Here is a 13,744-nt window from a genome sequence, read left to right on the forward strand (position 1 = left end):
TGGGACGCTGTGGACCAGGCAAGGCCACTCTTGGTTTAGTTATTAGCATTATTAAAACCACCTAGGGCTTTTGTGTCAGCTGGAGGTTACTTCTCAACACTTTTCCCCAGTCCTTCAGTTTTTTTTTTTTAATATAAATTTACTTATTTTATTTATTTATTTTTGGCTGCATTGGGGCCTTGTTGCTGCGCGCAAGCTTTCTCTAGTGGCAGTGCACGGGCTTCTCACTGCAGTGCCTTCTCTTGTTGCGGAGCACGGGCTCTAGGCACGCGGGCTTCAGTAGTTGCAGCATGGGGGCTCAGTAGTTGTGGCTCACGGGCTCTGGAGTGCAGGCTCAGTAGTTGTGGTGCACGGGCTTAGCTGCTCTGTGGCATGTGGGATCTTCCCGGACCAGGGCTCGAACCAGTGTCCCCTGCATTGGCAGGAGGATTCTTAACCACTGCGCCACCAGGGAAGTCCCAGTCCTTCAGTTCTTTTTTTAAAGTTTTCAAATGTACTTTGTTTTCTACAATCACGCCATATGTTAATGGGTACATAATGCTTTTTACTTGGCATCAATTATGAGTTGATTTTGAAACAATTCAGTATGAAACCAGCTGGGATGATTAGTGTTCTCTCCATTCCTTTGGGGTGACTCTGCAAACAGGGGACAGGTTCCATTCTATTCCAATTTGTGTTGCTGTATATGCCCATACAGCAACGTGGAAAGTGGCTCCACTGGCTAATACAGCATTACCATATTTGTCATGGAAATCAGGTGCCCGCTTCTGGTGGTTCTGCCTTGCCATTGTTTGCTGAATGCTTCGAACTCCGAGACGATTTAGTGCGTTTTGGGCCAAGGGAAGCATCGTGAAGCTGAAGACAGAAAGGCGGTAACTCCAGTCCTTCAGTTTTGACTTCACCTTCCAAGTCGGTAGAAGCCCGGAAGGCTTATTTTCAAGTTTCTTTCTTACCCACTGCTCTAAGAAAGTTTGCTCCTTATGAAAGTTCTTCTTTTGCTTTTCGGACTCAGCCACTAGCTGGAGGGTCATCTTCGGTAGTGCATTTTTGCCCACACAAAGTGGGGTCCCTCCTCAGCTCTTTTAGTAGCTGGCGTAGCTTAGATCACAGCAAGTGCCTGCTGGGATGGGCCTTCAGCGTCATCTAATGCAGGCCCTCGGTTTACCAAGGTCAGCAGCTAAATCCCAGAGATGTCAAGAGACTAGCCCAGGGTCACATAGTGAGCTGGCGGCAGAACTGAGACTCAAACATTGTTTTCTTGGGCTCCGGCTTGGTACTCTTTTTACTCGGCCACCGTGAACGGGTGTTGGCGGCCCAGCTCTGGCTCATACAGATCAAACACAAAACTGACTGTGTTTTTCAGTCTGACCACTGCGGTTTGCTCAGCTGAACAAGTTGAAACTGCTCTGGCCAGATCGACCATTAACTTTTGAAGTGAACGGAGTTGAAAATTAGTGTCAATAATTGACAGTGGGGCTGGCCCTGTAAGTTCTGCACATACCTGTAACTCTTGACTCTACTCCACCTCAGCTCCCCATGCATCTCCTCCACTGGCTTGTTATGCATGTTTCATCGTGTTTTATGGTGGGGATCATTCATTGGGGTAATGCACTGCCCTCTTTTTAAAAAAAAATTATTTTAACATCTTTATTGGAGTATAATAGCTTTACAATGGTGTGTTAGTTTCTGCTTTATAACAAAGTGAATCAGTTATACATATGTTCCCATATCTCTTCCCTCTTGCATCTCCCTCCCTCCCACCCTCCCTATCCCACCCCTCCAGGGGGTCAGAAAGCACCAAGCTGATCCCCCTGTGCTATGCAGCTGCTTCCCACTAGCTATCTACCTTACGTTTGGTAGTGTATATATGTCCATGCCACTCTCTCACTTCTTCCCAGCTTACCCTTCCCCTCCCTGTGTCCTCAAGTCCATTCTCTACATCTCCATCTTTATTCTTGTCCTGCCCCTAGTTTCTTCAGAACCATTTTTTGTAGATTCCATATATATGTGTTAGCATACAGTATTTGTCTTTCTCTTTCTGACTTACTTCATTCTGTACGACAGACTCTAGGTCCATCCACCTCATTACAAATAACTCAGTTTCGTTTCTTTTTATGGCTGAGTAATATTCCATAGATATCTTTTTGAGTTAGTGATTTTGACATTTGGTAGAAGCACTGCCCTCTTTCCCCTCTTTTGTAGATGTCGCCTGCCAGGGGTCACGTGGACATGTCCCACCCCTCGGCGCGATTAAACGGATCAGAGGCTTTCCTCCTCCAGGGGACACCAGCCAGGAGAGCACTGGAGAGGTGTGGAGGGAGGGTGAGAAAAGACAGCAGGTAAAGAAGACGGGTGGGGGCAAAGCCAGCCACCTGTCATTAAATGTGTGTATGTTACTGTTGTGGGAAATGCAGCCAAGAGCTCAAACCAAAGATGGAGTCAAAAGGGAAGAAGAAGGAACATTTCCTCAAGTCTACTCCTTCTAGGAACTAGACTGAGTGCTCCCCAGAGATTATTTTTGTTAACTCATGCAACAACCCAGGGAGCTTGTTATAGCCCCATTTTCACGGATAAGAAAACTGAGGCTCTGAGGGAGGAGCTCAGAGAACCCTGATGAAACCCCAGGCTGATGAGCTCTCCAAGCCTGTGCGCTCTCCTTTTTTTAAAAAAAACTCATTTCAGATTGGCTTCCTCTTTACTATACCCCTAAGCCAGCTTTTGGAAGGTACCTGGTCAGGCTGTTTTCTAAGATTGGAGACTGAGGCCCAAAGAAGTGATGTAACTGTCACAGGAGCAGAGTCTGACCTGCTGCCTATGGTGGTTTCCAGGCCTTGGGTCACCACGGCTTTAAAGGCCCTGCCTGAACTGGCTCTTCCATTGGCTGTCAGTGAGAAGTGGTGGTGTCACTGTCAGGGAAATGGTGGGAAGCCCCCATCAGGAGAAGGGCAGCCACGGGTCTGCATGTTCAGAGTCGACCGTGAACCCTGGTCCAGTGCTTCTTTCTCTTGCCTTTGCACCACACGTTCATTCAGCACACACTTCACCCCGGCATCATCCTCCTCTTTTAATTCCTTCAGCCCCATGGCTTTTTTTTTTTTAAAGCTAAACAAATAAAAGTCAATGCTTCGTGGGGGAAAAATAGACAGTGGTTGAGAGTGCTGTCTATAACACACTCAACCTGTTTAGAATATTAAAGCTCGAACTTCAGAGCAGCGCTTTCTGTGAAGCACTGCTGCTCATTCAGTTTGGAGAGACGCATAAAACCAGCAATGAAGTGACTCAATACTTTGCATGCCTTCAATCTTTGTGACAAAAATCGCCTATAATTGAGAGTATGAGCGTTTTTTGTTTTAAATTAGCGACAGCTGGAAAGACAGCATTGCGGCGAATGCTCAGGCTAAGGGGAAAGCAGCACTTTCTTCCACAGTGAGTTTTCACTGTTTCTGTTTCAGTTTGAACAGGGGACCCTGCTGTTACCCCTGCCACATAGGCTCAGAACAAGTCCAGACTCGCCTGCAACAAGGCGCTGAGAGTTTAGCAGCACTTTGGCCCTGAGAAAGACAAGAAAAGCGTGTGACTTACCATGTGAGAGCAGGAAAATGCCCTTCAAGGCACAACACCGACTTTGCCTTCTTACAAATAGGGAAGCTGAGCCCAAGAGCGAACAAGTGTCTTCCTCGGGGTCAATACAGGGGCTAATTTGCAGCAGTCAACACAAGAAGCCAGGTCACTGGACTCCCAGGCCAGCGCGTTCTCAGCCATCTCCTGCTCTCCTCTCAGACTCCAGCAAAACCAAATGCATATTTGGGAGCGCAGTGCTTAGTATGCAAGCCAGCCTGACCTTTATGTTCCCAGAATCGGCAGCGTTTTGTGGAAACCATGGAAGGACAAGGTTCCGGAAAAATAATGAAAAGCACACCACACTGTGGAGACAACCGGAAGCCCTGATCAGACTGTGGAGTCCTCACCTTCCAAGTCCTGAATCCCAAGTATATATATACACACACACAGACACGCAGCAACTCAGGCTGCCCTAAGAAGGAGATGCAAAACCACAGACCTGACAATTCAGCCAGTTTGCTTCCTCTTCTGCCCCCCTCCCCAATCTCCAAAATAGGGCTGATTTCTAGAGTATCAGGATCTCTGTTATTCAGTTCCTGAGAGGAACCGGTTCCTGGGAGGTGGGCCTAGCCCAGCACTGCAAGAGGTCTCGGAACGTCCTGCCAACGTCCAGGCCTGGCCTCAGGAGAACGTGGTGCTTTGGGACACACACAGGAAGAGTTTCCTCTTCTTAGCAGGGAGCCTCCTCACCCCAGGAAGGGTCCTCTGAGACTTGTGGGCTCCCCTACTGCCCCCCAAAGTTTCTTCCCACTTTTAGGAACCCTGATATATGAAATCCACCATGAGAGATTCACTTTTTTCTTTTTCTTATAGCATGAGGGTGGAGGAAAGGCTTGTAAATGCAAATATCCTCCAGTGAGCTGGTGTATATATTCACACTAGATTGTTAGTGACATATCTGATCTCAGAAACCAGACTTTACAGCCCCTTCCTGTTCCTTCTTTGCACAGAGCAAACCCACCAACCTTGCTGCCCTTTGCTCTGAGCGTCGGACTGTATGTGAATGTGTTCCTCTTCGTGACCCAAATGACTAAGTCCTGATTGTTCCCTGTACTGGTTACCACTCTCCCACCCCCACCCAAGGCACTTCCCCATGTTCCAGTCCCACCGATATCTCTTAGAGTAGAAACTCCAGAGTTAGTTGCTGGGGGCATGACCGTGTGACCCACTGTTCCAGAAGTGTTTCTCTGGGGATCCACTGAGTGTCATTATGATGGTGTAATGGTTGGGGGGTGGTGGTCCTCAGATGGCACCATGAGGAGAGCCACATACTGGAGAGAACAAAGAGGTTGAATGGGTGGCCTGGGAGAAGGTAGGGACAGCTGGCAGGCTGAGCTCCTGAGGGACCCTCGTGGCTCCCCTGTCACCTGCCCTCGCAGACATGTCCTACAAGCCTGGGGCATCAGGGGAGCTCTCAGGGAAGCCAGGAGGTCTACCTTGTAAGTTGCTGCATCTGGCTCCTTGGTATAAGTCAGAGTATTCCCCCCAGGATGCTCCGGCCAGGTAAAATGCCTGAAATGAAGGTTTCTCAAGAATCCCTCATGCCTGTAGCCAGACAAAGGGTCTCTCACTGTCCCCTGTAGGTTGGGGGCCACATGGAAGTCCAGCCAGGACTGGGGACATCTGGGGCGGGGGGGGGAGGTAAGGGCAGGGGGTACAGCTGTGAAATCGCCTGAGAAGAGCCCCTGCCTTCACTGGCTCGTGACTCAGTCAGCACCTCCGAGCTTAGAGCAGCAGGTAAACACTGCCTCATATTTGGAATTGCCCAAAGGCCATCCTCACAGTGACCCAGATGGCCAAAAAGGAGGAATTAGTCCTATTTTACGGAAGAGGAACCTGAGGCTCAGGAGGGGCAGGTCATTATCCCAGGGCTGCCCAGCAAGGAGATGACAGAAACTCAGGATCCCCAGACCAGCGCTTGCTGCTTCACTACGCAGAGAGAATAGAAGAGGGACGGAGCAGGGTTCAGTGAGGGCCCAAATGTTCTGAGGGAGATCGTGGGAGAGGCTGTCTCTGGAGGAACTCATCTCACCGGCCCCCACCTCCCAGACAGCGCTGCTCTGAGACACTGCTGCCACCCCGTGCTCCTTCTGCAGTGGTGGGACTAGACAGTGGTGGGCACTCATTCACGGAAATACCAGTTCCCGGTATGCAGCAAGCTCCACCCGAACAATCGGATGGGAACCGTCCCCGAGTCCTAGGGACCTTGTTCTAAATGGACATTCCTACTTTTCTTGCTAATGCTTACATTGCTGGTCCTGCATCTGAAAAGAGCCTTTTGGACACTTGGCTTGAGGATGGTCTGCACCTATTTATTAGAAAAGGTGCTGTTAGGAAATGGATGGCTTCCTGGGTTCAAACGCTGAGGCTCTGCTGTGTGACCTTGGGCACATCCCTTTCCCTCTCTGGGCCTCAGTTTCCTCATTTGTCACATCACCTTGGATTAGACGGCCCCCCTAGGATGTAGTATTTAGTCATGTACGTTCCTTTTAATACACCTTATATGAGTGAAGGCTTCCTGTAAGCACGGGGCTTGGTGCTGAGGATTGAGCAAGAGGAGGGGGAGTAAGGGCCAGGCCCTGCTGGAAAAAAGCTCAAATTCCCATTCTGACACGTGTTTTGGTCATGCTTTTCCTTCATGCTGACTTACCTTTTCAGAAAATGCCCCCGCTTCCGTTGGAGAATGGAAATTGGCAAGGAGAGAGGGAAAAGGTCCAATTTGCGCCTTTGCTATTTTAGGGGAGGTTGAAATTACAGGCCAGAGTGTACTGATGTGCTCACTGGAGTGACCTCCGTCCCCCAAGACAGTAGAAGACCCAGGTCCTCTGCTTGTTAAGTGGTTTGAGCTCTTAGGCGTGAGGCATTATTACATAAATTCAAGCTCGCTCCAGATCCTTAGTACCCTGAGTTGCCTCAAGGGGGTAATGGCACTGCCTGCGTGTGCAGCCCGGGCGCTCGGGCCGCCGTTGCAACCGGAGCGAGAAGCGCCCGCCCGCACCACCTGTCCCCGCCGGCATTCCAGAGTAGAGGCCGAATTGGCAGCAAGCCGGCCCGGATCAGTCGCCGCCTCAGTCCGCGCGGGCCCTCCTAGGGGTGTGTCTCGCGGATTCAACTCCCAGCCGCTCCTGGACGAGCCCCTAAAGGCTTCTTCCTCTCTGGCGGGAGCCGCGCGCGCCCCTCTCTTCGCGCTGCTGGCCCGAGGCCGCCGCAGGCGGATGCACGACCTCAGGAGACGCTGGGACCTGGGCTCCCTCTGCCGGGCCCTGCTCACCCGGGGCCTGGCCGCCCTGGGCCACTCGCTGAAGCACGTGCTCGGCGCGATCTTCTCCAAGATTTTCGGTCCCCTGGCCAGGTACGTTTTAGGCGAAAGCGGGACTCGCGCTCCCGGGCCAGGGCGCGCGGGAGCCGTGCGGGAAGGGAAGGCAGCCTCGTGGGGAGAGAAAGGCGCAAAGTTCCGGCTGGCCCGCGGCGGCCGGGCTCCGGGGCTCCGGAGGGGCGCGGCGCGCGTTTGGCTACGCTGTGGCTCCCTCCCCGCGCTTCCGCGGGCACCCGTAGCGCAGCGTCTCCGCTAGCAAGTCGGGCTGCCGGCGGACCCCCTTCCCCCAGGGTAACTCCGAACGCCTGGCTCCGAGCTCCCTTGAGGCGTCCCCCAAGGTGGGCAACCCGTTGCGGGCAAGAGCAGGGCTTCGGGGCGCACGGGGAAGGAGCCCGAGAGTCGGGCTAGGCGAGGAGGCGGCGGCGTGCGCGCCAAGGGGACTGGGGGCAGAAGCGCCAGGGAGAGTCCGGCGGGCGAAGCAGGATGGGGATGGGAGTCACGGAGCCACCGGGAGTGGAACAAGACGCGCGGGGGCTCGGACCCGTGGTATGAGTTGAGGAGTGGGGCAACCGGGTCAGGCGGGGTCCCACGGGTACGAAACCCCGCGAAGCGGCTCCGGAGAGCTCTGGCGCTGGGAGAGGGCAGGCGGCCAGCGGGAAGGAGTCGGGGGGAGGGGGTGTGTGCGGCAGAAGCCACAGCGCTGAGCCTGCCGGGAAGGAAGGAAGCGGGGAAGGGCGCCGCCGCCGTCGCCGCCGCCGCCGCCGCCGCGGTGGAGTACTCGGTGCCGAGGGGAGGGGGAAAGGGGCGCAACGGCGGCGCCAGGGGGAGGGAGGCGGTACGGGCGCACGGAGAGCGCGGGCTGAGCTGCGGGATTGACGTAAGGAGCTTGGGTTTCCCCCAGCGTCGGGAACATGGATGAGAAATCCAACAAGCTGCTGCTGGCTTTGGTGATGCTCTTCCTATTTGCCGTGATCGTCCTCCAATACGTGTGCCCCGGCACAGAATGCCAGCTCCTCCGCCTGCAGGCGTTCAGCTCCCCGATGCCGGACCCGTACCGCTCGGAGGATGAGAGCTCCGCGAGGTTCGTGCCCCGTTACAATTTCAGCCGCGGCGACCTCCTGCGCAAGGTAGACTTCGACATCAAGGGTGATGACCTGATCGTGTTCCTGCACATCCAGAAGACTGGAGGCACCACTTTCGGCCGCCACCTGGTGCGCAACATCCAGCTGGAGCAACCGTGCGAATGCCGCGTGGGTCAGAAGAAATGCACTTGCCACCGGCCGGGTAAGCGGGAGACCTGGCTCTTCTCCAGGTTCTCCACGGGTTGGAGCTGCGGACTGCACGCCGACTGGACCGAGCTCACCAGCTGCGTGCCCGCCGTGGTGGACAGCAAGCGCGACGCCAGGCTGAGACCGTCCAGGTGAGTGCGCGCCCGCGGCGGAGCGGGGCCCTGGGGCGCGGGAGCGGACCCGGGAGATCTTGTCAGCTCCTGGCCGCTCGCTCTTTCCTTTTCCCTCCGTTTTCCTCTTTCACTTTGTTTCTCGTTCTTTCTTTAACCCTTTTTGTTCTTTTTCTTTTTTCCTGACTTTTGTCGCCTCCCTCCTCCTTTCTCTCCACTGGCTCTGCTCTCCCTGGGCGAATGAATGTCCCTCTGCGGCTGTTTGCGGACACCCAGAGAGAGCTCGTGGTACCCAGCTTGCGCCCCGCACTACTGGCTGCACGCCGGGCATCAGCGGCGCTTTGCGAGTGCGAGGGGCACCCCGCGGGTCGAAGGGCAGGTGGAACGCTGCCCCGGATCCCATGTGGGGCTCAGTCTTGAGAAACCTCTCCTGATTTACAAACTCTGAGCCCCGGAGCAGGGCGCCGCCAGCCAACTTTATGAACCCAGGGCTGAATCGGAAAGAGCTGTTTTATGAAAAGCCACTTGCTTTTGAAGCTAGGGCATTTTCCTCCAGCCAGCTGCAATGCCCAGTTGCTGGAGGTCATGGATGCCATAAAGGGGGGAGTAGGAAGGACTCTTTGGGGTGCAGTTGCCCCAGTCAGGGCTCCCATTCTGCGACTCTCCCTAAAACAGATGTGGGCTGCGGCAGGCAGTCCGGGGAATGGACAAGGTGAGTCTCGTTGACATGGCCATGCTCTCTGTCTCCCCAGCGAGGTGACCACAAGGGTCCTGGAGGCTGCTGTTGCTACAGAGGCTGCTTCCCTGGGCAGGCTCCCCACTCCCTCCTCTGCCTCCCCAACCCCTCATGGTGAGGGCTACGGCCATATTTTGTTGATGCCTCTTGGAATGCAAGAGCCAGGCACTTTCTTCTGTCCAGCCCCAGGCGAATAGAGCGCTCCGACTTCCTGGTCACCATTGAGATTTAGAGGAAACCTCACCCCCTACTCACTTTCCCTTCCCTCAGTTTACAGTGTCCTTTTCGAATGCTGGAATTCTGGGAGAATCTGTTGGACTTTCATTTCCCTTCCAGCGCTAACCGTTTTTTTTTTTTCCCCCCGACCTAAGAGAACCTTGACCCTAGGAAGGTTGCTGCCTCAATCTGTTGTGAGAATTGTGTAAGCCATTGTCACCACAAGACTCTGGTGTTTAAGACGTTCCTAAACAGTTTGGCAATATTGAAAATAATCCCTCTTGCTGATAGAGCCTGTAGGTTTTGTGAGGGGTGGTGATGTAAAAAGCTCTTGAGGGCAAAAATTGAATTCCACAGCCATGGCTGTGGCACAGGAATAATAATGAAGTCTTGGCCACTATGGACTCGCTGGCCCTGTTTGGAATTCCTCAGGGCACATGTGCCTTTTAGAATCCTTTTGGACATGTAGGTCAGGGTGTGACAGGATCTGTAGACACATATTATTATGGTGGTCTTGATTGTGTATCTGGTCTTCTGGCAGATTACTTCAGAAATTTACCATAAGATAACCAGGCCCCCTCAAGGGGAGGGTTCAGCCTCTTGGACGGCCCCCAATGGAAGCAAAATTATTTGAAATGAAATAAGATTTTCTTGATCATCAAAAGGGTGATACCACAGTGCCATCTAGTCTAGTAAAAGAAGAACCACTTTAAAAAAAATTATTTATTTTATTTATTTATTTTTGGCTGTGTTGGGTCTTCGTTGCTGTGTGCGGGCTTTCTCTAGTTGCGGCGAGCGGGGGCTACTCTTCGTTGCGGTGCATGGGCTTCTCATTGCGGTGGCTTCTCATTGTGGAGCACGGGCTCTAGGCGCACAGGCTCAGTAGTTGTGGCACGTGGACTCAGTAGTTGTGGCACATGGGCTCAGTAGTTGTGGCTCGCGGGCTTTAGAGCACAGGCTAAGTAGCTGTGGTGCACGGGCTTAGTTGCTCCGCGGCATGTGGGATCTTCCCGGACCAGGGTTCGAACCTGTGTCCCCTGCATTGGCAGGCGGATTCTTAATCACTGTGCCACCAGGGAAGCCCAGAAGAAAACCCACTTTTTAAAGAGTCAGAATTACTGGATCTTACGGTATTCACCAAAATGAAATAAAATTTGCCAGAGAGGGGCTTCCCTGGTGGTGCAGTGGTTGAGAGTCCGCCTGCCGATGCAGGGAACACGGGTTCATGCCCCGGTCCGGGAAGATCCCACATGCCGTGGAGCGGCTGTGCCCGTGAGCCATGGCCGCTGAGCCTGCACGTCTGGAGCCTGTGCTCTGCAACGGGAGAGGCCACAGCAGTGAGAGGCCCGCGTACCGAAAAAAAAAAAAAATTTGCTAGAGAAACACATGGTTATCCCAAGGGCATTTCTTTTATTTCCTTAATTCCTACGCACCTCCAGAAATCTTCATCCTGAAGAGTAGTCATAGCCGGAGGGTTCCAGAATTTCCCAGGATGTTGACAAATCCCTGCTTACAGGACCAGTTCTGTGAATTCTGATAATCTGTGTGAGAGAAGGTATGCACAAGTGTGTGACAGTGAGAGAGAGAGAGTGTGTGTGTGTGTGTGTGTGTGTGTGTGTGTTAAAAATTTAGACAGAGGCAGTTGTGCTGGTGGTGATGCGTGAGGCCGAGGAGATGCAAAAGTCAGCCACGAGGAGTTCCTGTGTGGAGCAGGCTTCCATGCCAGCTGCTGGTGGTTCTATGCGCCACTGGGCTGAGCAGAACAGCAGCTCAGACTGTTTGGCCTGGGAGTTCTGACACCCGGGCCTTCGTTCCAGGCCAGCCATGAACCAGCTGTATGACCTTGGACCAGAGTCTGTCCCAGCCTTGTCTTGTGGAGAGTGCATTCCAGTTTCTGATGAGCTTTTCCATCCCTTGTCTCTGGTATGTCTCTGTAAACTTGCACTATGTGTAGGAGTAAGGCAGAGTGGGCAAAAGTCTCCCCACTTGTCCCATGAGACAGAAGCCCAAGGGGGTTGAAGGACTTTCTCAAGGCCATTGGGCTCTTTAGTGACACAGCAGGGACCTTACTCCAGCTGTGGCTGCTTCCACAGCCCTTGCTCTGTTGACTGTGACTCCATGAACAAGGTTTTTAAAATTTTATTTATTTATTTTGTGAAAGCACAGTGAGGTATTTCATGTGAGTCATTACCACAAAATGAACACTCGGTGCATGTTAACTGGTATTGTTATCAACTACATCATCACCGTTTCCAGGCATTTTTACACATGTGTTTGAACAAGTGATGGGACCAGGGTTGCCGCAGCCATTGGGAGAAAAACACATTTCTACCTCCCTGAGGTTTTGTGCTCACCAGGAGAAGGTCTCGTGGCTGGGTGGCAAAGGGGCCTCTCATTGCCTAGTCAGAAATCACTGCAAAGCTGAGAAGGATGGGAGGACGCTGGGGACCTGGTGACTAAGCGTCAGGAAGAGGCCTCAGCGGCAAGGGCCACCTTTTGACTCACAGCCATCCATCCACATTGGTGGGGGGCACACGAGAGGCCACTGTGGCTGCAAGCCAAGACCTGAATTCTGCTCCCACTGCTACATTCGAGATGCTTCCCTGCCTCAGCGGATGGTGAAGTGCTCGAGTGATATGTAACGGCTGAGTGGAAACGGCTGCCATCATGTTGCCTGGAGAGGACAGAGAGAGAGTGCTTGGCTGGCAAAAGGCACAAATTGTTTATTAAGAATCATATTTCTTTTCAAAAAACCTAGCAATTGAATTTCATGCATCTATTGTTTAGGGGCCAGAGAAAGGTCCTGCTCAATCTAGAATTACCAAGACTGTTTTTGAAAATGTATCAAAACATGGTTGCTGACCAGCTCTTCAAACTCCCGAATTCTGCAGGCTTTTCTCAGGCCAAATTCCCTCCGTTTATAGCCAGCTCTAGTGCATCACTGGGTCTGTGGGAGGAACTCAGAATTGGGCACCAAGAAACTGCACCAGCCTCATTCTTCTTCCCCAAGCACTGTGCTGGCTGGCACACTCGGGTGGTGGCTGGCGGCAGGGGAAGGTCAGGTTCCATGGCTACCCAAGTCAAAGAATCTGATCGTCATATTCATGTTGCATCTTAGACGTTTAGTATCTCTACATTTTGCAGCAGTCTTACAGAAGAGTAATTAATCGTCACCTAGAAACCACTAGGCTATCACTGACAGGAAAGGATTACAAGGCATTTACATGGAGCATAGCCTTTTCTCTTTCTTTCTTTTGTCTTCTTTGTGGTCACTCTTTTTTAATACCTGTGGTAAAGGCTTCCTTTTCTTTCCCTTTCTTGTTTAAAGGTGGCTCTTTTCTTTTCTTTTTTTTTTGGCCGTGTGCGGCTTGTGGGATCTTATTTCCCTGACCAGGAATCGAACCCGGACCCCAGCAGTGAAAGCGCCAAGTCCTAACCGCTGGACCGCCAGGGAATCCCCAAGGTGGCTCCATTTTGATAGAGCCGTGTCTTAGCAAGAAGTCCATAGTGCACAAGCCTGCTCATGGCTCACATGCCCACACTCCACTCCTTCCCTCCTGCAGTGAAGCAGGACAACATGACAGGCTTTGGTACAGGGCAAGGCAGCGAGTGAATGGACTGATCCAGGCAGCGATGCCGTCCTTCTGGTCCCTCAGGCTGTAGGCCACTGGATTCTCATAGGGGTAGCTTCACTTAGCTGGGGCTGCTAAGAGGATATTAAGAGCTGTTATTACTCCCCTACCACGTATTTCTCAGGAGAAGGCGAGAAATTCACCATGATAACATCTGTAGAACTTCAGCCGTAGTAGTTAGCATCTTTGCCCAGATGGCAAACATGTTGCTGGCAACCCAACAAAGCTTGAAGTTCTCAAGGTGGTATAAAAAGCTACTCAGAATTAGATATTCTTAATAGTAATTTTAGATTAGTGCTGTTACGTGGCAATAAGAATGTTAGAGCTTGTCTCTTCTAGATATCTGTCATCAACTTAAGTAGCATGAAATGACACTAAAGAATAGTCACCTCTTCCCTCTGTCATTCGTGAAACAAAATTCTGCAAAACTGCCCATTATATTCCAGGGAAGACGTGTCATCTTTGCTCTCACAGAGCTTACAGTAGAACAGAATAATTTGGTGTTTTAGATATTTAATAAAGAAGACGGATTTTGTTTGAAAATGATTTGAATATCAATAATGTCTTTAAGATGTCATATCTTTACCAGAATATGTTTTAAAAATAGGGCCTTCCCTGGTGGCGCAGTGGTTGAGAGTCTGCCTGCTGATGCAGGGGACACGGGTTCGTGCCCCGGTCCGGGAAGATCCCACATGCCGCGGAGCAGCTGGGCCCGTGAGCCGTGACCGCTGAGCCTGCGCGTCCGGAGCCTGTGCTCCGCGACGGGAGAGGCCACAGCAGTGAGAGGCCCGCGTACCGAAAAAAAAAAAAAAAAAAAAATAGAG

General features: G+C 52.2%; 1 protein-coding gene and 1 pseudogene across 2 annotated transcripts in view; one reads left to right on the forward strand and one right to left on the reverse strand.

Moving 5' to 3' along the window:
• Positions 1-481: 481 nt before the first annotated feature.
• LOC112396414 (cytochrome c oxidase subunit 7B, mitochondrial pseudogene) lies at positions 482-858 on the reverse strand (annotated as a pseudogene). Its single transcript, XR_003002558.1, has one exon. The product of XR_003002558.1 is annotated as a cytochrome c oxidase subunit 7B, mitochondrial pseudogene (transcript).
• Positions 859-6,419: 5,561 nt separating this feature from the next.
• Positions 6,420-13,744, forward strand: part of HS6ST2 (heparan sulfate 6-O-sulfotransferase 2) — a 281,618-nt gene continuing 274,293 nt past the window's right edge. Inside the window, exons 1-2 of the mRNA XM_024740149.1 lie at positions 6,420-6,973; positions 7,839-8,357. Coding sequence (XP_024595917.1) covers positions 6,546-6,973; positions 7,839-8,357 — 947 coding nt within the window. The 5' untranslated portion in view covers positions 6,420-6,545. The remainder of the gene's footprint in view (positions 6,974-7,838; positions 8,358-13,744) is intronic.

Source organism: Neophocaena asiaeorientalis, unplaced genomic scaffold (genome assembly GCF_003031525.2).
Source record: "Neophocaena asiaeorientalis asiaeorientalis breed wild unplaced genomic scaffold, Neophocaena_asiaeorientalis_V1.1 scaffold950, whole genome shotgun sequence".
Classification (NCBI taxonomy): domain Eukaryota; kingdom Metazoa; phylum Chordata; class Mammalia; order Artiodactyla; family Phocoenidae; genus Neophocaena; species Neophocaena asiaeorientalis.